This window comes from Platalea leucorodia, assembly GCF_965183815.1.
Source record: "Platalea leucorodia genome assembly, chromosome: 6".
In the NCBI taxonomy this organism is placed as follows: Eukaryota; Metazoa; Chordata; class Aves; order Pelecaniformes; family Threskiornithidae; genus Platalea; species Platalea leucorodia.
In genome coordinates this window covers 19,689,339-19,715,147 of record NC_138828.1, presented here as the reverse complement: position 1 = coordinate 19,715,147, position 25,809 = coordinate 19,689,339, and the positions used below count along the sequence as shown (strand labels likewise).

The following is a 25,809-nucleotide window of genomic DNA, read 5'->3' as shown; positions in this document are numbered from 1 at the left end:
ATTATTCCTTAAAATGAAGCAGGGGTTCATGTGTTTTCCTGGGCCACGGTTCAATGTTCAGTATCATGTACACCATGGGCAAAGAGAAATGGAATTTTTCTTATACTCTTGTCATGCTCTAGACACCTCTCCGTATACCTTGATGAGGCTGCTATTAACAGGAATAAGTGCAATCTGTAGGCACTTCAGTGACATGGTATAATAGGTATAGGTATAAATTCAGAGATGTTCTCTGTTATACTATGTATGAAACATATGAAAACAGAGCTCAGTATTTCAACAGGTTTAGAAATCTTACTTAACCACAGTAGGAAACTAAGACCCTGAACCTTGCAAAATTAAATCACTGCTGTTTAGTGATATGCTCCAATTCAGCGTGTATTCTTGAAAGTGCGGTAAACTTCAAAAGTAAATGAAATGCACAAAACCCCATCAAATTTCACACACACGGGATTTTTGCAGTATGTTACTTAGGAGTGCTGTATAGGGGATGGTTCTGCTACCTAGAGAGCCTTTAGTTTTTGTGTCTTGTTCAGTTTTCAACAAGAAAAAGGTTTATCGGTCTGAAGCGTAAACATTTGATACCCTGCAATATTTTACTCCCTGGCATGTACATCTCACATCCCTCTTGAAGATCTCACTCCATTGTCAGATGCTTTTGTTATATTTCCACGCATTTCTTAACTCTGTTTTACGGAACTACTCTGATGTCAGAACTCAGATTTGGGTCCCTCTTTAGATGATCTTTGCCTCTGAATTTAACCATGGAGAGCCACTTCTGATGCAGAACAGGAGGGGAATCTGGTACAGTGGATATTTTGATGTAATGATTTGCCCAATTTCCAAATGTATGCTCTTAGTTGTATTTCAGATTGAAGTGGAGGCTGAGTTTTTGTCATAATAAGGTTGCCCTTCTAGAGAGAAAAACTTGCCACACACACCTAGAATTACAGCTGATACTGAACCTCGTATTACTGTCCTCTTATGCAGACAGAGATCACGGGTACATCTATGGCTGAAGAGACAATGGTTTAATTTCCGATTGTACCATAGTCCTCACGTGATCTAGAACAAACCACATCCTTTCTCTGGATTGTGACTGTAAAACAGGAATAATAATTATTCATTTTGCCTGCCAGGTGAATTGGATGGAATCTAATGAGCCCACTAGCTCTCAAAAGCCTGCAGTAATTATATTCTAGTTCATCAAGGCATTAGTCTCTCACATGCACCTGCCATCATCATAGATACCTGTACAAACATAGTACCACACACTATCAAATCACATTCCTTGCATTTTCACTGTTGGCTGCATCTCATTGCTCAGTAAATGACTATAGAAGGTGTAAAGAAGTGGAAAATCAAAGTGTCATTGCTCCCATAGCACCTCAAAAAACAGAGGACGTGGTGTGAGGAAGGAACAGTGCCTTTAAATGTTCAACTTCAAATGCTCGATATTGTCACAGTTATTTATAGTTTGCATCTTTGTCTGAATTGCATCTTTTTAGATAACCCTCTGTTCACCCACCTGATTCTTTGCACAGTTACTGTGTAGTTAACATGAGCTGAACATCAGCGTTCCTGGCTGCTTTCTCTCTTAGTTTCAAAGTTTTCTCTTCCAAAACATCCTATATCTTGTCAATAACATACTACAGAATCATACTAATACTTTTGTCATGAGTACTTTGATAGTGAAGTGTTTTTGAAGTGCTTTAGAATCATAGAATCATTAAGGTTGGAAAAGACCCTTAAGATCATTGAGTCCAACCGTTAACCTAGCACTGCCAAGTTCGTCACTAAACTATGTCCTCGAGCACCACGTCTACCTGGCTTTTAAATACCTCCAGGCTTTGACACCAATCGCTCCATGGTACAGAAACCTTTCTTCTCTTGGGAATCACAGCAGGTTAAAAACCAGGAAGGTTCAGGTTGTGTGTGTTGTAACCAAAATAGAAGAACATGAATTCTAGAAAGAGCCTGGAGCCTGGCTTCACTTAAGCTTCACTTAAAACTCATTATTTTTCCAAGTCTCATTTTCAGAGAGAAAGTTAAACTGGAGGACTTTCTTTTCACGATTAAAATTTTATTAAATTCTAAATTTCCGTCCGTTCATGCTGACACACCTTCAGTGGCTAGCTGTGAATCATTTACTAATTATTTTCTGTAGAAAACTTAACTCAGTTGGATTTTCTTTGCCTCTTGATTCAGCTGTTGGAGGGCAGTCTGTCCATGTTTTTCATCGGCGTTGTCTCGATGATGGAATAAGTTTCTCAAACAGATTCATGGGAGATTGGTGGCTTTCTGTTCTTTCTCAAAAGTGTGTCCTGAGGTTCTGGGATTGCTACTAACTGGCAGTGCCTCTATGAGGAGTAGTTGTTGCTACACTGGAGAGAAAGTTTTACTTGTGCATCCATGTTACAACTTGCCACTTCTGGCTGAACGATTGATGTCTGATTGGCTATTTGTTCTTTACAAGACAGCAAGGTACCTGTATGTGATAAACTTGTTTGTTGGTAACACGAGCGATTTAGTGCTTCAAGCATGACATAACTTGCTTCCTCTTGGAAAAAGCTGTGTTGGTGTGCACAGCAGGCTGTGTCCATCTGTCTGTGACCTCAGATGTGGACCAGGGGAACCTAGAGTAACATCCAGGATACCTTTTGGAGTATCTTGTAACACTGCGCTGACACCCAATGTCTTAAATGATTACAGTTTTGTGCAGTAGTTTATATTATGCTGTAAGCTCCAGGCTCTGCATTGTACTAATTCCCTTGTTCTATTTCTGTGTTACTTGTTGTTGCAGTTTTGTATTATTAAGGGTATTGGATAAAGAATTGAATTACTATCACAAGAGTCTTTGCATCTCTCTCAAATAAATACTTCACTGAAATATCTGCCTTGTTACAGTTGCTGAAGAGTTAGGATCAAATTCAGTAAATATTTCCTAATGCCATGCATTAAGCATGTCATGGGTGATGGGGAAATGACTGCCGTCTTATGTATTTTTGTTAGATCTTGCTGACTTTGTAGCAGGGGTGGGAGTTGGTACTCATCTAAAAACGTCCAACAAATGAGCTCTTTGAGAGGTAGATACTTTTGCTGATTCATTTAATAATCTGACTCTGTCAATTTGACTATATTGAACTAAACTGCAGAAGTTATCATAGAGTGCAACTGCACGGAGAAGTAGTATTTTAATGACATGTAAAAACCTAAAAATGGTTTTGTGTCTCATTAATGTTAATTTTTGCAAAAAAAACCCTAAAAAACTCAGGGGTATCAGTATGAGGAACAGATTGCAGTCTGATTCTTCCAGATTGTGTACATCTTAAGTTTCTCATTCCAAGTTGTATGGAACAAGTCATTCTTCCCTGTCTTGGTAAGCTATTTTATTAATGTGTGCTATGAAACAACTGCACCAGCACATTTCACCAGTGACTTTTCTAATGCATCTCTGGATGTAGCCCACTGAATTTTGGAAAATGGAATTTACGTCTGCCACTGGACCTCTGTTCGGCAGCTGAATCTGTTTCTAGACGTAAACCAGAAGACAATTCTAGATCAAAGCACTGTTGAAACTTGTTGAAATCCTCACACTACTAGTTTAGGTCCTTTTTGTCCACAAACTATGCCATAGTTTTATGCCATAGTTTGTGAAGCTTATAAAAATGCCTCACGGGAAAGGCAGAGAAATGTGGACTGATCATTAACTGTTGTTTCACTGAATGCAGTTAAGAGTTTGCCCCAGTGTGGTCTCAACTTCTTGTGCCTACCTATCTTAGCTGTGTTTGGGAGCCAGCTTTTATAAATGAAGGACAAAAGCAAATGAAAGACTACAGTCTAAATAGTTTTTTCAAACCATTTAGCCCCATTTTTCCTTATGATTATTCACGTACAGATTTAGGATCTGTGTTAATGATTGGAATAGGTTGACAAAAGGTTTACGTAAACATATATCTGCCTAAGGCAAGTCTGCTACTATAAAGTTTCTGTTCACAGTGTGTAATAAGTTGCATGAAATTGTTTGTGTTCCCTATCTGGAAGATTTCCAACCCAAGGAAGAGGTGGTGATATTTTCTCTTTCCATGACAGTCTTGCAAACTTACATAACAGTAAAGCAATGGAAAGAGATTGAGCTGATGAGCACAATTTCTTATTCAAACTAATGTCCTTTGCAACTCTTTGTTCAACTCTTCTGTGACTCTTAAAGGTATTGTCTCATATTTTGATTATCAGGAGACTGAGCTATTCTAATGCTTTGCTGCTTCAGTTAGCTGATAAACCAGTTAATGGATTTTGCATTTGCGCTCTCTGAGTATTCAGTTTTACTCGTTTTCTATTCTCTTTGCTTATTTCATGTTGAATTCAGAAGTGCTATTTTTACTATGTTGGCCACTTTTGAAGCATTTGTCCCCTGGTGTCTTTACCCCAAGATGATCTTTTGTTAAAACAGGTTTTAGGTGGGCATTTGTGTTTTGCATTTCACTAGAAATGCCACAGTTAGTCAGCATCAGATTTGGTCTTTTTTTTCCACCCTCTTTTTGTGGATTTTCCTTGAGGTAATCATGAACCTTACTAGTTTGCAATTGCTTGTTCCTGCATTTTACAAACATACTGGTTCAGAGCCTATGGATTTTTTTTTTTTTTTTTTTTTTACAATTGCATTCAGTGAGTCTTCTCTTGTGTCAGAGTCTGGCTTCTGCAACTGGTCTCATCCAAGGTGCGTAAATTTCTTTTGCCTGTGTGAGAACAATGCTTTAGAGACAGAAATTTAAGAAAAGACTGGTTGTCTTTGACTCAATAAAAGCTCAACACTTCAGTTCTCTGTTGTCTGGGTTCTGACCCGAGCTGAATTACATCCCTCCGGGTGTGATGAACAGGCAGATCAGAACTCCTCTGGCGGGCAGAGGGATCAGAAGCACTTTACAGAAGCTTACTAGGTACTGCAGTGTTCCTTATCTTTTCCTCTCTTACTTTACACAAGGAAGTACATTGTATTTGAGGATGTATCTGTCTATTAGGTTTCAAGTAATAGCTCTGTTGATTCCTGGTGAAGGGAGAAGAAAAGCCATAAGCCAGATTTTACATTTTGTCTTTCTGTATCACAGACAACAGGTACTAAGCAGAGTTTTTGCTTTGCCTTCCCCACACAGGTCTTGTCTCTTCCTAGATGAGTACTTCACCCCACTAGCTCACAGCTTCAGAGATTTGCATCTATTGCATGGGCAAGGTGCCAGAGGGTAGAATAGGAGCCTTACCTATTGACTACAAAGTGAGCAGGCAAGGATGGAGTGGAGGGAGGAGTGGGAGAAAGGATGGACTAGCAAAGACAAATATTCTGTCATTTCCTTAGGGAAAGTTTGCAGAGGACCAGCTGTCTCTTTAATGAATTCTCCTTTAGGATTTGCAGCATGACGAGGCCCTATGAAGCCACCCTGCTTTTTCACAGACTGCCCGGCAAATGTGCAGGCCAGGGAACCTGACAAGGGAGCGATACGAAAATGAGTGATGGAGATGCTTTTGGTCACTTGCATTGTGCTTAGCTTCCCAGTATTTTTCCTGATTGTCCCACTGGGACTTAGAAGCCTGTACTGTGTTGCATCTGCCCATGTTCACTGCGCTCTCTCTTTTGTAGGACTTGATAAGCGCTTTTCCACAGAGTGAGGTCTTTCATCATATGACAAGGTTTGGTAGTGGGGTGGTTTGTTTTTTGGTTGGTTTTTTTTTGAGTCCTCCTCCCATAGTGTGTAACATGAGGCAGGATTCCTTCCGCTATCAATAACCCTGTACAGTAGGGATAACACAGAAATCAGGACACAGAACTATTAAACAAGATAGCATTTTCAACCAGTATAGCATTAAGGGGGATTTAGTTAACTTAGCTGTCTAGTTAGATTACTCCTTCTCCCCAGTAAATGGCTTCATCAAAAGCAGCTAGGCATCTATTGTACAGTATTAATTTGGTTCAGAGGCCTAGGAGGACAGGTAACTGAAAGCATTTAATGTGACAGAAATTTTGAAGTGACCTGTTGCAATATCATAAAGTGTTAGTGTGTGCTGGAGTAGACCATGAAGAGCACTGAAGACCGTTCAGGGAATAAGCAGAGAATTTGGTGTCTAAGTTTAACCTGGAGGTAATGACCCTCTACGTCTGCCCAGATTTACAGCATTATGAATGTGAAGGGAACAGATAAAATAGCCCTGTCCAGTTAAAAAGCAGACTAGTAAGACAGTTACAGTCCCTTTTTATAAGTCTATTAAAAGTTTATGGTCTTTCACAGGCTGTGTGGGGGCAATAAAACTATTAAGTCTCATTCTAATGGGCAAAGACTGTAACACAAACGGGAAGTGGTAGGAATGCAATACCCTTTTCCCCTGATGTGTAACAGCATTAAAATCCTCTGGTCAGCCTTAAATGCCATGTTGTGATTCCTTGATACAGAAAGGAAGATCGTATGTTATTAGATGTGGTACTTGCTGGTCACTAACAGCAGCAGGTTACACAAACAGCGCTGTGAGTCTCCCACAGACTTCTGCATAAAAACAAAACACATCCAAAGCCCTCAATAGCTCTGAAACAGTCATCATATTTACATTTAGAAACAGGCCTTGCACAGTTTTTAAACTTACCTGTGGAGCAAGTGGGTAAGCTAGATTTTGGATTTAGAGGAAATTCTTACGTCTAACATACGAACCTAGTTAGCCAGTTTCTTTTGAACCCACTCAGCTTGCCACAGCGTCTTTGATAATAAAGTCACAGTGTTAGGTTCTCCAGAGCATACATCGTTGCTTTGAAATTAATTTGAATAGTGTTACTCACAGTTAAGATAATTTCTGTATTCAACCAATTATAACTAAAATACGTGCTTTTAAAAAATACGAAGACATAGAGATAATGTGTGTTTATGATTGTGTGGAATTCCCAGTATTTTAGGATCTGTTGAAATCTGTTATCAATCTTCACACCTAATTTATATGTAGGGAAAACAGAGTTCAAAGGGGAAAAGTATTATTTACTAATATTACACAGGAACTCTATTGTAAAATCAGAATAGGAACCTATAGACCTTACTTCACTGTTTTATATTTCAGTTAAAGGTTCCTTCTTTCTGTATGTTATATGCAGAAACTGTCTCGGTTCCACTTTTAAACAAATGTTTATTACTCCCATGTTATGATATTTACTTTACCTACATAACAGCATTTGAACTATTATCATGAATAAATGAGTCACACGATACCTTTTCTCCCTCAAAGTACTCTTGTTCTGTTTTTAGGAAAGAAGACACTTCCAACATCTCTTGCCTCCACGTGTAGACCGTCCTGTTTATTGTAGATAATATCTCCCTGATGACATATTCGCTTCTCTGTTTTTTTGTCTGAAAATGCTGTGCTTGAGACTTTGTTTTCGTTTACACAGTTGCCTTTTTTTGAAGTTGCTATACATTCTTATCCTTCATTGAGATGATCTGTGAATAAATCCCGAATCTGATATTTAGTTTTTCATATCTCCCCTAATGTTTATGTGATGCTACCTATATGCATGTCACTGTTTTTATCCTAAAACGTTTAAATTGTTTGTGAACAGAATGGATCCCTAGACACGTGCTTTAGAATAGCTTTAGCATTGCCACCTGGGTGGCTCTGAAATCAAATTTCAGAACACTTGTGCTGGTTGTTTTCTACAACTGTGTTGGCTTGAGCTGCCTGGTCTCCAGTCTAATTCCTTCCATATTGTTGGCATTAGAAATAATGTTGAATGGGAGAGATACCTACTTATCCGTATCAAAGTCACATTCTTATGCAAGATTGTGGCTGCTTACTATTCTTCCCCTTAATTTTTCAATTATTATGTTATTTCATGAAAAATTAACCAAGTATTTTTGGCACATTTCTGGAAGATGCTATCTTAGAAGTATTTTTGCTGTTTAGGGGCAATTATTTAGGACTTAATCTTGTACGTTTTTTCTTCACCTATAACTGATTTTGTTTTGGAACCTTTTGAATACCCATGTGATCTCATATCGGTTCCTACTTGGGAAGAGTATTGTTCCATTCCATGGGAACAAATCTAGTAGCAAAATTTGCCATAGATTATTATCTGATGTTTTCTATTAACTGGTTTCAAAATTCATCTTAGATTTTACTGTACCTATAGTTATTGCGTGTTATCTGACATATGCCACCCATTAGGAGAGATTTCTTAGAAAACGGAAAGATTAGATGTTAAAAATATTCCTTTTAAGCATTTCTCTATATTGACAGAATTTTACAACAGTGATAGATTTTGTGGGGTTTCATTCACTGTAACTCACACTGCTTCCCTTATTGGTTTTATTTTCATAGGATTTACATTTCACTGGGGTATCTCTGCATCTAAGACCACCCACGAGGGGCTGAGTTGTGAATTATCACTCATTTTTCTGTGCATGCCAACCTGTGTGTTACCTTTTATTAATGTGATGCTGTTTCCTACAATGTTTAGGAAGAGAGCTTTGTTTGTGGTTCTCAGACTGAGGTCCTGTCCAGGACAGAAACTGCTGCTGTGTCTTCTTAGCCCTGCATAAACTATCTACAACCAGCTGTTAAATACAATCTGTTCAAATGAGTTTCACAGTTTGTCATAAGAAAACAAAAAAAATCACCCGTCTCTTATTTTACCTGTGAGTGCTGAGCATCCATGATGATGGAGAAGTGCTGCTGGAGAGCTCTGTGACCTTGGCAAACAACACTTCAAAGGTGTCACCCTCACTACATATGACACTTCATGGCAAAATCAAGGCTGTTGTGTGTCTTTTCTGGTATTCTTTTCTCTCGCTCTGCCCTGTGTGTACAGGTGTTGGATCTAAACTCTTTGGTGATCTGCCACAGGGGTTTTTTAGCAATCAGTTACAGAGTTTGGTTTTCTGCTTAGAGGTCGACGGTGCACATCTGTTGTCTCACAAAACAAGTGTGCAGCTCTGCTCTGTACACAAGCACGAGTATTTCCTCTAGTCAGCAACATCTATCCATTTATAGCTGATTAATTATGGAAGCTGAACACAGCTTCTGCAGCAATCTTTGTTAATGTCAGTGAGAAGTAGTGGTTAGAGAAGAAAGAGGCATTTCTTTTCTTCTTTTTCTTTTCCAAACCAAACTAAAGCTTTTTCCAGCTTGCTCTTGTATGTATCTGCAAGCTGTTCAGGCATCTGTGTGTAGCCAAGTAATCTTGATTCCTGCTGCATGGTATTCTTCAAGTCCAGCTGTTCAGAAACAGCTCAGACCACAGATTCTTTGATGCATACTATGTGTGGAGTTTTCCAAAAGGCTCTGCAAAGAGTCCAAGGAATGAATGGGTACAGAGGCAGCTCTTCTTCCATTATCCATAGTTGAGATCATGTCCAGCCCACTGTGTAGTCCCTGGGCAATACAGGGTGAAATCCAAGGCCCGTGACGCCTTCTTCTTTAGCTAAAGAGACTTCAGGCCTCTGGTGACAGCACACTAGTGTACTTTGGCTTGCACTGCAAAAATAAATATATAAATGGTATCAGTAACACAACCTAGGTTGTAGCAAAACACAAAGGAATTTTTATATTCACCTGTTATGAGGATCTGAGCCATTTAACAAATTGTTTAACCTCACACCATTAATTTTTACAGCCTCCATTGCCTCTGTTATTTGTATATTGCTAATTCTGTCATTGCCTTGTACTCTGTTCCACAACTACTGCTCCAGACCCTGCAATTCTGGGAACAGATGCAGGATCAAGCCTTACTCCTGCCAAGCTTTCTAAAAACAGCTCATCCCAAGATCTCCACTGTGCTGACACTAGCTCTGCAGAGGCAGGGACAGAGATGGCAGGATTTGTTCAAATGTGAGCTCCAGCCCATGCCCTTTGCTTTCTAGCAGCCGCATACGAACCACTCCGTGTTGCTTTGGGAAAGTGAGAATCCATCAGCCTGAATGTATGTTTTGCTTTTTTCCCTAGTGAAAAGCTTTTCCTCCCTGGATATGAGAACAGTATTTAGCAAATCCAGTAGTCTCCTGATGTTTATCTGACCACATGAAAAAAAACCTGTCTTGTGGGTTTTGGGTTTTGTTTGTTGTTGTTGTTGGGGGGTTTGTTCATTTGTTTGGGTTTTTTTAGAAAAATGTCTGTATGGATGTTTTCTATTTTTTTTTTTTTCATTTCTATTATATTCAATGAATGTTAAATTTAATGCAAAAATATTTTTAAAATCCATTTGTAAAAGCCAAGAACCACTGAAACAACAAACTATTATTTTAATATCTACAAGCAAAATATAATTCATTCCCTCTCTTCTGCATCCAAAAATAGATTCTATTCTTTGTTATTGTTGCCAATGCAATTGCTTACAGATCAATCTGATTTGGGGAGAAAATGGCTACCTTAAACTGAAGCTAGATGCTGCCACCCATAGGCTTGTTCCACACCCTGATTTAATGCTAGTTTAACTATACTTTTTCTGAAACCCGTACAAACTAAACCATATAATTCTCAGTTGGGATGTGCTGTATGAAGGATTTATAAGAATGTCTATAATACTGCAGCTGCATCCACATAGAAAATTAATAATGATGAACTCAGTCATTTTCTAAGGCATTTGAGTTAGGCAGCAAAGTCATTTCTAGGCCAGCCTTTGCACCAAGACTGAAATCAGGTGCCCAGGAGGACCCAGATATGGCAGCTGCTCTGTCTGCTCCATTGCTGTGACAATACTTGTGTTAAAAGCCTCTCTTACTCCCTCTAATTTTAGAAACGGGTTAAAAAAAAATCCCCAAACAAACAAGTTAGCAGAAAATGGGCAGTCAGCCTGGAGGGGATTATCTAGGTTGATAACAATGTGTTAAGCTTTGTGGTTCTCATTAAGATTAATGAGGATCGTGGGAAAATAAATTCATTCCTGAAACTGTTGCGGTATTCTCAGCTCAGTTCTGTGCCTTGAATCGATGAAAATATGTCAAAAGCGGTGATTTCCTTATATCGGGGAATTAAGATGGGAAAGCTTCACTTCTCCCAGCGTGAGAGCGCTGGCCTGGCCTCTCAGTGGAGCTCCATTCACCTATGTTCTGCACAGGCTTTAGATGTTAGATCCTGCCTGTGTGAAGAGGAGGGATTTATTCAGGTCATTACTATGCTGAATATTTGTTACCCTTGGGTCTTGTGTTCCTGCTGAGAGCCATGTTTTACAGCTGCGGGTTCTGCTAGCTCACAAATAAAGCTCCACAGTATAAACACTGGTACAGCAGTAGAATGCTCTGCAGGTGCAGTTTCTGGTATCCTGCGGTGTGTGAAGTAGAGAGTTTGGTTGCTCTTCCTTGATTGTCTTCATAGTAAAATAGGAGTTTGGTAACGAATTAGATTATTCTGGGCTCTCTCCCTGGAAAATGTCTTCATTTCCAGTATGTGTTAATCCAGGAAATAATTACTGCTGCTTTTCTTGTTACCTATTAGCCAATTATGCCTGCTTAAGATGTAGCTGAAATAGAAGAGACATAAGCCAAAGATTTTGTGGTTGTGTGAACTGAGGACAGGAATGTGCATCTGATCACTTGTTCTTTTTGATTCTATAATTTGTGTTTGGGAATTGAAGTAGTGAAGGAATCTATCCTCTTATTTCTGGCTGGGGGAGAAATACCTGTGTTTTTCTATGGAAGGTGTAAAAAGACCATTTACATTTGGTGGGAGCAATTTTACCCACAGCCTGTGCTTTTTGTAAGCCCCTCCCTAAAATTTTTAGAAAGGAAGGCACTTGCAGGATATTCTTGTCCAACTTGGTTTACCTGCTTTCCTTCCACCTGACGGGGAAGCAGCAGGTCTGTTGCCGTGATGCAGACTACAGCTCAGCCAAATGCCTCCCGTACTGCTACCATAAAAGCCAAGAGCCAGCTATGTAGTAGAGCTGACAGCCCCTGTAAGTCTCCTGTAAATTCCTAGACCCCCAGGGTTTCCTTGTCTTTGCCAGCTTTCTCTGCTTTCCTCCCCCATAGAAAATGCATGCTGCAGGGCTGGCTGAGTGGCTGAGCCATAGCCCGGCAGGCTCGGCCGGAGGACTGAAGCTTACTTACCACATCCCGCTAGTCAATGGTGAGGCTCATCTGCACTTTTTTGTAGCGTTCAGCTACTAATATCACAAACATGGAGTCCCCATGGAGCCTGCATTGATTTTGGTTGAATCTATCTTCAGCTTCAGGACTGACTGGAAGGGACTGAGAAGGGTTGTTATGCTGAATAAGAGAACAGCTGCATTGGTTTTGGACTCAGACTTCTTATGTGGTTGTGTCTTACCTTGCTGATGTAGCAAAACCTCAGGTACCTTGCTGAGGCCTGGCACTCACTTTAACTCACAGCAAATGTTTCAGGTTCCCTTTCGGCACCTTCTCAGGTATGAGACTTGGCAATCCAGGACTTCACCTAATTCCCTTGTCTTTTAGCCCCAATACAACTGTCACTCTGTAGGAAATTCTCTTGTTTTCAGTGGACGTCAGTAATCATATAATTTTCCTAGTCCATATTATGTCACTGAGCTATTACTTTCTCAGTTGTATCTGTAGCATGCAAATAGCTTAATGGACTGATGGTGTTGAGAGTCCTGAGAGCAAATTCTCAACTTCTTAGTGAATCAGAAAACAGCTTGGTAAATGTGCATTTAATAGTAGGATGTTTTGAAAGGGACGCAATGGCTGAGTGCCCAAGATGAAAGTTAGAGGAAATATTTATGAGTGAGAAAAGTATACTAGATCTTGATTCCATCTTCATTAGATACTCTTACCTAGGATGCTGAAGCTTCTCACTAGAAGGAAGGAGGATAGAGTCCTCTGCCTTGCTTGGCTTGCTTGGCTGCTGTATTTGGCAGCTAACATCAGGAGAGACAATGAACACATGGCTTAGTTGCCCAATGAAAGCAGGTATTCAGGCGCTCGGAAACTCTAGTTGTCTCAGTAAATTCCAGGATCTGCTACTACTGTGAGATTCTCATCAACTAAAAATAAAAGTGAAAAAAAAAAGAAACATTTCTGGTCAAACCAAAGTTAATTAAAAATCTGTATACTGGAATTTGGAACACGGATCAGAAATCCTGGCAGGGAGATTTACTTCGAAATTAGAGTTATTCTGAGAAGTTTACATAGCAGCAAGTGTGATGTCTAAAGGGCAACTTAAAAATTAATATAGTAATATTACTACTAATTAGTTGGGATTGGCATTTGTCTGGTACTCTGACAGTACTTTCTCTGCCAGTGCAAACAATCTGCGTGTGGAGTTTCTGGGCTCAGTATAAGCACAGTGACATTGTTGACCTGGGTTCTATTTCAACAGCAACTGTGCCTCTTGTTTAAAAGAGGAAAAGGGAGAAGTATATGGATTTCTGCTACACAAAGAGCTGAATTCCAGAAGTGTTAATTCCTTTAATATTCAAATGTGTTTTCATGTGTTTTGGCATATACAGGATGGATAACAAAGAGGGAGAAAGAATTTATCTTTACTTAAATAATTACTCCTAGTTATTTACAATGTAACAGACGATCAACTAAATAGCTTTTTTTCTCTCCTGCAGCCTCCTCCTCAGATATATGATAAACAGCTGGATGAAAGGGAACATACAATTGAGGAATGGAAAGGTAATCGCCATTTAGAATTATATGTGAAGGGGTATTTCAGTGGCAAAATGGCCACATCCCACCGCCAAGTGTGTCTGTGTAAAACCAAAAGAATTTCTTTGACATGAAGAATTGACACTAGCCCTACGAACTGGTGCTTTGGTAGCGAAAATATAAGAAATGTCCTGAGGACTATCATTATCTACATGGGTTAATGTTAACACAGGAGGTGCAGATTCCAGTGCTTCATTGAAATCTTAGGATGTCATCTGGAGAACAAAATACTGTTCAGCAGGACGATGCATCAGAATTTTACCCACAGTAAAAAGCACTGTATTACCATGCTGCTTCATTTCTAGATAGTGTAGCTTTAAAGAATTCATGTGTTCTAGTTTAACCCTATTTGCCTCAATTCAGCTCCAAAAAGAGATGATAGGAGAGAAGGGAAATGGAAGACAGGTCTTAGGCGAGTAGAGCTGTCAGACTCATGAAGTCAATGTAGGGCAGACCTAGGGAGCTCATGGGAGGGCTACGACATTGTGTTTCGTGATAGTTGTTTTGTTCCTGATCAAAGGCACTGGTTCCTGTTTGTAACTGTTGCAATTGTCTCTTCCAGAACTCATCTACAAAGAAGTAATGAATTCTGAAGAAAAGACTAAAAATGGCGTAGTAAAAGGACAGCCTTCTCCTTCAGGTACTCAGCCCCATTGAATAACTTTGATGTATTTTCTGTACTGACAAAAAGAGAATGGAGATAGCTGAAGCACTTGGGCTACGCTTGCAGTTATGTAGACCAATTAAGAAGTTTTTATGAAATCCAGTGCTTCTAATGGGTTGACCTCGATTAACTGCACTTCAGTGTCATGTTAATACTTAAAAATTGGTCTGCTTGCTATTTGAGATATACTTGTCCTGGTATTTTCTACGGAAAGAACTGTGGTTATAGATTATATTCCTGTAGGTGGGGAGGCTTATCTCACACTATTATTATTATACTGCTTATGAATGAATAACTGAACTGATACTCTGCCAGTTGATATAAGCAAAATTGGTGATGTTAGTACGTATCCATCTGTTGGACATGCAACGTTGCACCCCCCTATGTAAGCATCTGGTACCTACTCTGGTAGTTTATCCTTTCAGAAGTCTGATAACATTAGAACAGCTTGCTGACAAGCTTGGTTGACAATGTCGATGAGACAGGAAAGTTGTCTTCAAACACAGATTCTTAAAGTACTGTCACAAAAAAATCGCAACTAAATTTTATCTGAGGAAAATTCACATCAGCAGTCTTTTCACACAAATGCAAACTGTGACTGCCAGTACACAGAAATACGTATTTGTAAAGGTACGCTTTCACTGGCAGACTTGAAGTGCCCAGATTTTGAGCAGTGTTCCAGTAGCGTTTATGGGTAAAACTACCTTCTGCAGAGCCTTTCCTCAAAGTAAAATCATTTAATTCAGCGTCCTCTGCATATTTTCAGAGATTTTTTTTTTTTGCATTCTCATTTTTCACTTACTGCTGAGCTAACAATGTTAGAACAAGAATGCATCGTTGGTAACTGACAGGACAAGGGGAAACATGGCAACAATGGAGGAAGTTAATAGAGTGCTGGATGGTAATATTACAGTGCTAGCGCTGCACCTGGATTTTGACATCGATGAAGTGAGATATTGAAAACAATCCATTGTGTTCTTGCCCAGTAGCAAACAAAGTATAGGACTTGTAGATTTAATTTACCAAACCACCACTGAAAAGAAATCCGGAGCCCTGACCAGTATCTGATAAATCCTCATTCTTAAATCTGTCTCCCCTACAGAATGGTGGCTGCAGTCTGATTCATGATCAAAAAACATTGTAGTTGCTGGTTTCAGGAATTAACTACCCAGGGATTTCTTTGTGCATTCCATGTTCTGTTTTTCCTATGTGGAAGGTTTTTATTGTTTATGTAAAACATTTACAAACGTACAAAATCGCCATTTCTTACCTGTCTTTCTTTTGCTGTTCCCCTTTGACTGCTTTTGGATTGTTAGGCACAAACAAATAGAGCAACTATTTAAAAATTGCTCTGAGATGAGGCTGTTTTATGAAACAGTGGATTTCCTGTTTTTCATCACTTTGTGTGCCTCACTTTATTTTTTTTCAACTGAATGAAATACTGAAAGAATGAGGTAAAACGAATCACCAGTTCTGAGCATAAGGGAAATGAGGGAGACTCAGATATTGCTCGTTGGTCTGTATTCTTGGCAAGCATTCAGAAGGCTAAGATTTGGCGCTCTATCAATAATCATAGCAAGCAAGCTGGAGATGAGTTTCCATGATTTCTTGATCACAGCTTTTGGGGAGACAGCTGAAGTTTGACAGCACCAAGGATAACAGTTGCCCATTGATAGTGCAGGCTATTCGGAGTGCCTGTGTATCAGGGTGTCAGTCATTTAGTGCTTCCTCTTGTCCTGTGAAGAATTAGTTAATACAACATACAAGCTTGAAATGTGGGGCTTGAGGGGAACCTCAAGTGCCCCTCATGCTTATGTCCAACAAACAAAATCAACTGTGTCTAAAACTGTTCCCAACAGATACTTCTGCTGCCTGTTCCAAAAAAAAACCCTCTGTAGGATACCTTCTTTATTTTCAAAAAGCTTTTTTTATTGTCTTGCCTAAATCTTTTTTTTGCTGCAGGTTGACTGTTATTTCTTGTCCTGTCTCCAGAGAACATGGAGAACAGTTTCCTCCATCTTTCTTTATGGCAGCTTTTAGCTCACGTAAATTCCATTATTGCATCCCTAATCAGTCTTCCTTCCTTTGAACTTCACTACCTGCATCTTTCAATCTTTTGAACTTACTGCTTTTCTCAATGCTTTCTCTAGTTGACTTCTATCTTTCATAGATCACAGCGTCCAAACCTATCTGCTTAAGGCGCTAGTAGTGCTGAATTGAGTGGAAAGATTTGTGTGTAGGTGTGCATGTATGTGTTACATAAATATGTAGGCAACATGTGCAAACAACATATGCATGTCCACATGCACACATAAACATTGAATTTAATCTTATATGGTAGTTTTTGTTTTTCTGTTCTTTCTATGCCACAGAACTGCTAAACGGTTCTGTTTTATTTATAAATTCAGATGCTGTACTCCTTACCGACATGCTCACTATTCAAAGGGTCTATGCCATATCAGTACTCGGCTGGGAGAATAAAAGTGATTAGAATAAAATGTTTTCTCAGTGGAACTCAGTCACAACAATACATGTAAAAAATAGCCACTGAATTTAATCAGCCTTCAGGATTGTTGACTAATTCACACCCTTATAACATGAAGATACATACCTTTTATACACCTATATCCTTTCCAAAATACACACACCTATATGTATGTGGCTATCACACATGCATATGTGCATCTTCTGTTGAGGTCATCTCCTGGGTATTACTTATTTTTAATTAATCACTTTACCAAGAAATGCAGTAGAACTTTTCGCTAGCAGTTTCAGTACTCTTCCGCTCTGTCATTTCTGAAGCAGAGAAGCAAAGCACATGAACTGTTTTATGTAAAGATATGCAAGGAATTTACCAATACTGTTTTCTATTTGGTTAATGCATTAAAAAAAGTGTTTCTGACTGGTATTATCAAACAGCAGGTATTTCCATTAAATAAAAAATTTAATACAAGCCTGTAGATTATTTAGAATTAAACTTAAGTTCTGTCCAAATTAAATAACCTTGCTGCTATTTGCAGATGTCCTCTGCTCTGACACTGCATACTATCTAACCTCCTCTCACACTCTCCCCGAGTCTTCGCTACCCAGCTATAGTTTCTGGATACTGAATATAGTAAATAGCACTGATCTTAGTGCAGCTTATTCTTAGCAGTTCCTTTTCTTGTTGAAAATTGCTCTTTTATTCTTCCCTTCCTGTGTTTTAGTTGCTGTCTGATTTGGTCAGTTTTGTTGCTATCACCCAAGAACTACTGGATACCTTTAGTAGCCCTCTTCTGTTGCGTGCAGAGCCTAAAATAAGCAGCTGATGGACAAGCATTGCAACATTGGATATCAAGAGTTACTAATTAAATGATTTATAAGAAGCTGAGCAAATCCTCAAGACAGACACAAGGCTTTGTTTGGAAACAGCAAAAGCTTCAGTCCTCCTTTCAGTTCCGCCCCCCCCATCTGTACCACTTTGCAGCTGAAGCCTTAAGGGCACTTCCATAGGTGCTAATTAAATAGGGCTTCACAGGAGCCCTCTGAGGAAGGAAACCCTGGTTTACACGCAGGGAAGCTGATCTGTGGCTTAAAAGAGTAGTTGTCAAGTCAATGGCAGAGCCAGGAACAGATCCCAGGAGCTGTTTCTCACCTGCTCTAACCTTTTGCTTTTTTCCTCAACCCTGCAGCCAATGAGAAGCTTCCTGCCAAACAGAAAGTTCATAAACGGGGCTCTTTTTCTCCTTTGAATGCACCTCTGTCACTTCTGCACTGTTTCACCTGGCACCCATCCCTTCAGGAACAACCTGTTGTAGCACTAGGCAGGTGCTGAGCATAGCAAATGAAGCATTACTTATTGACAAGGACAGCTTTTGGTTGGGTTTCTCAGTGTTGCTGCGTAAGTGCTGCTTTGTGCTGATGAATTCTTTAATTCTGTCATTTAGGTTTGGTGTGGTTTCATTTGGTTTTGCGGGTATTTTGTGAGTCTGGGTGCTTTGGGCCTGCAACAGTAACTATCAGGTCTCTGTGTCATGTCACGTGGAATTGTGCTGAAACCTAGGAATAACCATAAAAATGCACTTTCCAGAGACTTATGGGCTGAGTTGATACTTGCTGAAATGAACATAGCAGGGTTTATTGAATTCAGTGGTGCTGAATCAGACAGAGTGTAAAAAAATCTCCACCTGTACAATTTCTGCAGCTATTTCTTCAGTTATTTTGCCTAGCTAAGTTGATCGCACATTCATCAAAGAAAGCTGCACAGCAACAGCTTGATCAAAAGTCGATTCAACCTACTAGAATTCTTTACATTTGATTCCTGGAACAGTATTCATGACTTAATGGCAGGCTTCTTTCCGGCACTGTAAACATTTAGAAAGGTAATATATTTAGTCATTAATATCATTAAATTCAGTCATATTTTGACTGTATCTAAATGCATTTGTCATGACCGATTAGTATTTTCATAAAATGCCACATAGTTTAATAACATGTAAACATGAAGTCACAGTATTGTACTGGGTGATTACTGATCAATATGAATGAGGTATGTGTAAATAACTCTTAGAAAAACAAATCTTCTGTCAGAAAAGATGGATGATTGCTGTCTGCAGTCACCAATGAGAGGTCATTGAGATTGCTCTGTCTTTTTGCAGCATCTACAAAATTCACTATATTATTTTCCAAATGTATCAGGAGAGTAAACTAATTTAAGGGTTATTCTGATGCCAGGATATCTTTGTACTACTACAACAGCAGAAAGCAGTTCCCATCTGGAGCTCAAATGTGAGCGTATCTGTCTGTTTTGTGCATATTTATAATGGATGTCTATAAAGGGAAATAAAAGTTGAGGAAAATAGAAGAGTGGTTGGAGGTATAGTATGGTGGCTTGTTTTCTCAAAGTAATATTTTTATTGCAAACTGGAAAGTGACAGAAATCCTCTCCTTTTGCCCACAGTATCACATATTTTGCCTCGGCTGTATAGGTGGCTATTAATTTCTGTATTAAGAATATACAGAATCATAGAATTATTTAGGTTGGAAAAGACCTTTGAGATCTTCAAGTCCAACCGGTAACCTAGCACTGCCAAGTCCACCACTAAAGCAGGTCCCTAAGCACCACATCTACACGGCTTTTAAATACCTCCAGGGATGGACACTCAACCACTTCCCTGGGCAGCCTGTTCCAGTGCCTGACCACCCTTTCAGTGAAGAAGTTTTTCCTAATATCCTACCTAAACCTCCCCTGGCGCAGCTTGAGGCCGTTTCCTCTCGTTCTATCCCTTGTTACTTGGGAGAAGAGACCGACCCCCACCTCGCTACAACCTCCTTGCAGGTAGTTGTAGAGACCAATAAGGTCTCCCCTCAGCCTCCTCTTCCCCAGGCTAAACAACCCCAGCTCCCTCAGCCGCTCCTCATAAGACTTGTGCTCCAGACCCTTCACCAGCTTCACTGCCCTTCTCTGGACACGCTCCAGCACCTCCATGTCCTTCTTGTAGGGACGGGACCAAAACTGAACACAGTACTCGAGGTGCAGCCTCACCAGTGCCGAGTACAGGGGCACCATCACCTCCCTGGTCCTGCTGGCCACGCTATTTCTGATACAAGCCAGGATGCCATTGGCCCTCTTGGCCACCTGAGCACACTGCTGGCTCATGTTCAGCTGGCTGTTGACCAACACTCACAGGTCCTTTTCTGCCAGGCAGCTCTCCAGCCACTCCTCCCCCAGCCTGTAGCGTTGCCTGGGGTTGTTGTGACCCAAGTGCAGGACCCGGCACTCAGCCTTGTTGAACCTCATACAGTTGGCCCCGGCCCATCGATCCAGCCTATCCAGATCCCTCTGTAGGGCCTTCCTGCCCTCCCGCAGATCAACACTCCCACCCAACTTGGTGTCATCTGCAAACTTACTGAGGGTGCACTCGATCCTCTCATCCAGATCCTTGATAAAGATATTAATGAGTTTTGTAATTTCACTAAGTGTGTTTTATTAGGTGTGTTCTCTTCCTTTTCAAGGCAATAGATGATAATTTCTGTCCATTTCGAGGAAATGAAAATCTGTAAAAGTCAGCCGAGAAAACTCTTCAGCCATAAGAATGAAATGGCATATCTCTGCAGAACAAAGATCTGTGTGTCACAGTGACTAGCTACAATTTCCTGCTGTGCAATATCATGCACAGTCACATATTTTATTGTCATGAATATTTACTGAAAATTAACCTATCCCTCTCAAACTGCCGACAGTGTTAATTTTGGTGGAAAGAGGAGAACAAAATGTTGCCTGAAAGTTCAGTGGAAAAAAATACCAATCAAACTGTTGTTTGTTACTCTGAGAACTTAAGTATGAGCTGAGGTTAATGGGCAGAGTGACAGCTGAGCAGTCATAGGTGCATGATAAATACATTCTTCACATGGCTCTGTATTTATCACACAATTATCTACATGTATAGGACAGATAACTTCTGATAATATTCAGGGATGTGATAAATGTTCGGTCACCTTAATGGTAATCTCATCAAGGTACATTCTTTGTTTCACAAAGTTCAAGTGATTTTTTGGATAATACCTGGTACTGTCATCATTTTACAGATGTCAGGTAAACTTGGATGCACAAAAATACTGTCACAACCGAAATCCTGGGCTTAGTCACCTAGTCCTTAACTAAGAGGAAGAAACCAGCCTTGCCTCCCCCACAGCCATCTTCTCTGCATTTCCACTAGGTGATTTGATGCCACCCATTGTACTAAACTACCTACAAGAAAACTGGGATTTTTATGAGAGAGTATGGAGGATTGGGTTGGCTTTTTTAATCACCTTGTTGTTGCCTCTGTGATCCTAGCAGGCATCTGATTGTTGGGTGTTTTCTAACTCTAAGAAGGCTAGAAAGAAGTGGAGTGATAGATACAATATGAGCTATACCTCTTCAAAACAGACTGTTGAGGGAGAGAATTTCCTGGTAAAATATTTAATATTATTCAATGCCTAAAGTTTGTATGGCTCATTTTCTGCTAATGTTTGCCATTGTTTAAAATGGTCTGTGTACTTACATGCCTGTTGCCACAGGGTAAGTATCCTGTGCTCTTTAAACTGTGAGAAGTTCTGGGGTTTCAGGTTTAATCACGTTGGTGTTCGTTTTCGTAGCACAGGTGCAGCAGTGAACAGCAGTGAAAGCCTCCCTCCATCCTCATCTGTCAATGACATCTCATCCATGTCCACGGATCAAACACTGGCGTCTGACACGGACAGCAGCCTGGAAGCTTCTGCGGGACCCCTCGGTTGTTGCAGGTGACTAGCCGCCTGCCTGCGAAACCCAGCGTTCTTCAGAGGATGATGTAATTTAGGAGGAAAAATTAACAGGAGTTAAGAGATGAAAAGGAAGAGAAATAAAATACAAAGATTTAAACGAAACAAACAAAAAAATCTTTTCAGCCTGCTTCTCCTACAGAGTTATGTAATGCAGCTAAGCTCAAGTGTATATTTAACTTATAGTTGCTCTGCTTTGGTCTTCTTCCAATGATGCTTACCGGGGGGGGGAAAAAAAAGGAACTGAAAAATCCTTTTTTTTTTTTTTTTACCCCCTCCCCATAAGATGTAAAATTAATGGCTGCAAAACCAGCACCTGCAACTGTCCTTTTCACACTGGCATGACAAGGTGTGCAGTAGCACTCTCAAACATACGAGTGTGTATCTGCCTTCACTCTCCGTTCTGTCGTCTTCTGCCCAGTGAGGCAGACAGGCACATACATGCATTTTCTTCATATATAAACAGCATATACACAGACGTGCCAATAGAATTCTGGCAGTGTATGCAGCTGTGTGCCTACAGGAACATGCACATCTGCATACGTACTTAGTGCACACTCCACAACTAAATGGCCCATTTCAGGTGAACTGCATAACTACATATGTGATATTACCAGTATATATTCTATTTATTCATTGATGAGGTTGCATATCTTGTATGAGGATTTGTGGAAGTGTAAATAACCACGTTGAACTGTGGCTCCCTCAGACACTTGAAGATGTAGCACCAAAATTTCTGCTGGAAGTTGTATATATATATTGAAATAACCAGTTTGTATTGAAAGAAGAAGCCACAGAGCTTCATAGAAAAATGTTTGTTTGTGAATGTCAAGACTTGTTGTCCTGATTTTTAGAGCAGATATACCAAGCTAAGACCAGGTTAGAAGGAAGCACATGTATCTTTACAGGCTACAGGGAACAAGAATGAAGGTTTTTTTTATGCATGTCTAAGCCCAGAAAGATTTATCTCAGTAAACAACTTTTCCTGTCAATGTTTGTTAGGTGAGTTATCATCTTAGTTCATAGATAGATAGGCTCGCTATTATGAATTACATGTATGCTTGTATGTTAGGGTGTACGACAGGGTTGGGGAATGGACAGATTATGATCAAAACGACATGCAACAACTTGTTTTTATTTTACATCTAGATCTTTACTAGGTTAAATAGAGAAAGGATATTTGCGGCCCACTCCCTCTCAGTGTATGTTTGCGGCTTAGAGGTTGTTTTCCCTTTAAACCATTCCCTTGCAGGGATCTCCGCTACTAAGAGAACAGGCCTTCTCTAGGTGCTTTTGGCTGCTCATTTGCCCGTGACAAATCATCTGACTCCCCAGGAAGTTTTATCAGCTGTGTTACATGGAAAAGAACCACAGAGTGCATGGGTCTGGTATTCCTATATTCTAAGTAATAGCAGAGGATATCAATCAGCTAGTGTGCTGGGCCGAAAGGGTCGCAATCAGGGGTCTTAGGCAGCTTTGACAAGTTCCCAAGAGATCCAACAAGTTTGGACACTTTGACAAGTTCCAACAGTGACTGAATATCAAATTGATTTTACCAGGTAATAATACGTAGGATTCCCAGTGATAAGTAACAGCAAGCATTTTTACCAGAGAATGGCAAAACTCCACACAGAATTTCAGAACAAGTGAGTATTTTTCCAGCCAAAACAGCAATTAGCATTTTCCACTGCAAGGTCATCATTACCTGAGTTGGAAATTAAATAAAATCTGAGTCATCTCTCCTCTTACCAAAGTGTGCCATGTAAACTGAAATGAGCTAAATCATACTCTAATGCTTTTCCAAATGTCAAAGAGAGAAACTGTTTAGAATATCTTACTGGATATTTTAAATTCTTATGTATTCAAAATTCTACCAAAATAGAACTGTTCTATTAGGTGGCTTACAAGCCTGCCATTCTGTGGTAGGAAAAAAAAATTGAGTATCAGGTCAGATTTTTTTCAAAGGGAAGAAAGCAAAGAAAAAAACTCCCCAAGGTGGGGAGGAGGGGAGATAAAAATTAAGTGGATATAAAATAATTTCAGACTTGGTAGGTCTGAGCTGTCTCAAAATTGCTGTAGGAAATGTTTTTTTTCCCAGGTATATTTCTGGTAGATTTTTATGGAAATCTTTGTGAGAATAAAATTAGGTCAATAATATTCTAAAAACTCAGAGCAGTAATTGTAAAAGCAATAATTTACTACTGGTAAAATATTTAGCAATATTCTCTCTTAAGCCATGAAACATCAAGTCATTGTTGAGTGATGCAACTCTCACTTCAAAGCCAATGATCATAAAAGTATTGAAAGGTAAACAGCAAGGCTCTGTAGTTACGAAGGCAATAACACCAAGGGTGACTTCTTAGCAATAATGAAATGTATCACCTCCAGATTTAATTCACCATAGATATATATTAATAATATTCAGGTAACTAGTATCTGCTTTACATTCCTTAGTGTACACCATGTGGGTGTGTTATTTAAAGAAAACAAAAAGAAGTGTCTCAAAGAGGCAAAGCTGTATGTAAGAGAAACTGCAAAAATACCACAAATGTAGACCGTAGGAACTTGGAATAATCACAGATCATTGCCAGTGATATTATGGAGATGTGGCATAGGCAAGAGCAGAGAAGCCATTTATAGTAGATGGATGCTTACAGATCTCCCATGTTTCATCTATCAAAGCCAAAAAATGTGCTTAGTCCCATGGTATAATTCAGTCTTGTTTGGGTTCATGAGTGCTGGGTGGAGAACCAGTCACCATAGAAGATGTCATAGTGATCGGTGCTAAATGAACCCACAACATAGAAGTTATATAGCTTTATTCCCAGAAGCCCTCATTCCACTAAGCACCAGTGCTTGTACAAACATTTAATGGAGACTATAGGGATGCTTACATAATTTTAATTAGTATGTGCTTTTGTCCTTTGCTCAGCAGCAATCGACATCAGCATGTGCTTAAGTGCCTTGCTGAAATGAGGCCTAAAAGAATTACTGCATCTCTTTGTCCTCAAATTAGTTAGTCTCCTTTCCGAGAAGCTCTGTCTGGGGGAGGAGACTTGGGGCTGTCCACATTGGACACTAGAAAAAAGCCATCAATGAAGAAAAGCAATAGTTCTTTACAATTCTGGTCCTTGTATGTCCAAACTGAAGTAGCGACCATCGAACAGGAATAATATCCTTTGTTTCGCTTTGTGTCAGGAAGTTGGTGCTGTCAGCTGATACCTTACAAGAATGCATGTACTCTTGAATAAAAGATTGCAGTGACGATGTTCCGTAGCTGTCTAGATTCTAGAAGTTTTGATACCCTTCTCTTCAAGTCTATTCCCCTTTATTCCAATATTCTGCTCAGTTTGATAATGATAGATGCTTTTCTTATTTTTCTTGCCAGTGATCTTTTAAATCTACCTCTGTTTAAAATGGTCCTAAATAGTACTTGAGTAACAATTTTTACCTTATTCTCTGAGGTTTGCAGTTGTAAGCATAATTGCCACCACTGCAGAGATCTAGGAAACTGGGAAACCAGAGATCTATGACAGATGTTCCAAGGTATTTAGGCACTAAAGGTACAATCAGAGAGCCTATGCCAGAAGTGGCATGTCTTCCATCAGCATGAATGGCAGCTGGACACCTTGGTATTTTTGAAAACATGCCTAAGAGCCTATTGGTATCTTAAGTGCCTGAATACCTGAAGAAATTCTGTCCCAAGTGGCTTGCTTAAGTCATGTAGCTAGCCACCAGCAGGGTGAGGGAAATGGCAGAAGCATCTTAACTATCAGTGGTTGCTTGAGCACTAGCTGCAAAAAATAGCATTGAGAAGGTAGAGAGGAAAGTTGCTGCAAAACATTCCTGCTTTATTTTCAGATGGAGTACTTCTGGATAGTATGAGAAACTAAAAAAGAAAAAAAAAAAGTCAGAATTGCTCTTAAAAGACCATTCCTCCATTTTCCTTCTCACTAATGAGTTTAAATGAGGATGAGATATTGATTTACTTCAAGTTGATGGAAGGTTATGCATGTTTTCAAGCCAAAATTTTCTGTAACTTTTTTAAATCAGTCTTCAGATGCTGACTTGGTTGCTGGAATAGTATCTTGTGAGTTTTGACTATATTCCATTGAAATGTAATAGTTCTTTAGAGAGGTCAGATATCTGAGTCGGTCACACACTGATTTATGCGAATCACATTGTGGTTGATAATCCTCCCATACTATC

At 39.6% G+C, this 25,809-nt stretch overlaps 1 protein-coding gene across 5 annotated transcripts in view; it reads left to right on the top strand.

Annotated features, from left to right (window-relative positions):
- The window catches only part of MAPK10 (mitogen-activated protein kinase 10), a gene marked incomplete at both ends in the record, with an annotated part of 106,174 nt that extends 84,588 nt beyond the window's left edge, over positions 1-21,586 (top strand). For 4 of the 5 annotated variants that reach the window (XM_082316568.1, XM_082316566.1, XM_082316565.1 and 1 more), the window contains 3 exons: positions 13,559-13,622; positions 14,218-14,295; positions 21,444-21,586. In XM_082316568.1, the coding sequence (XP_082172694.1) occupies positions 13,559-13,622; positions 14,218-14,295; positions 21,444-21,586 (285 nt within the window). Of the gene's footprint in view, positions 1-13,505; positions 13,623-14,217; positions 14,296-21,443 lie in introns of all 5 variants that reach the window. The other variant, XM_082316569.1, reaches the window with a different exon arrangement.
- Between the last annotated feature and the right edge of the window lie 4,223 nt (positions 21,587-25,809).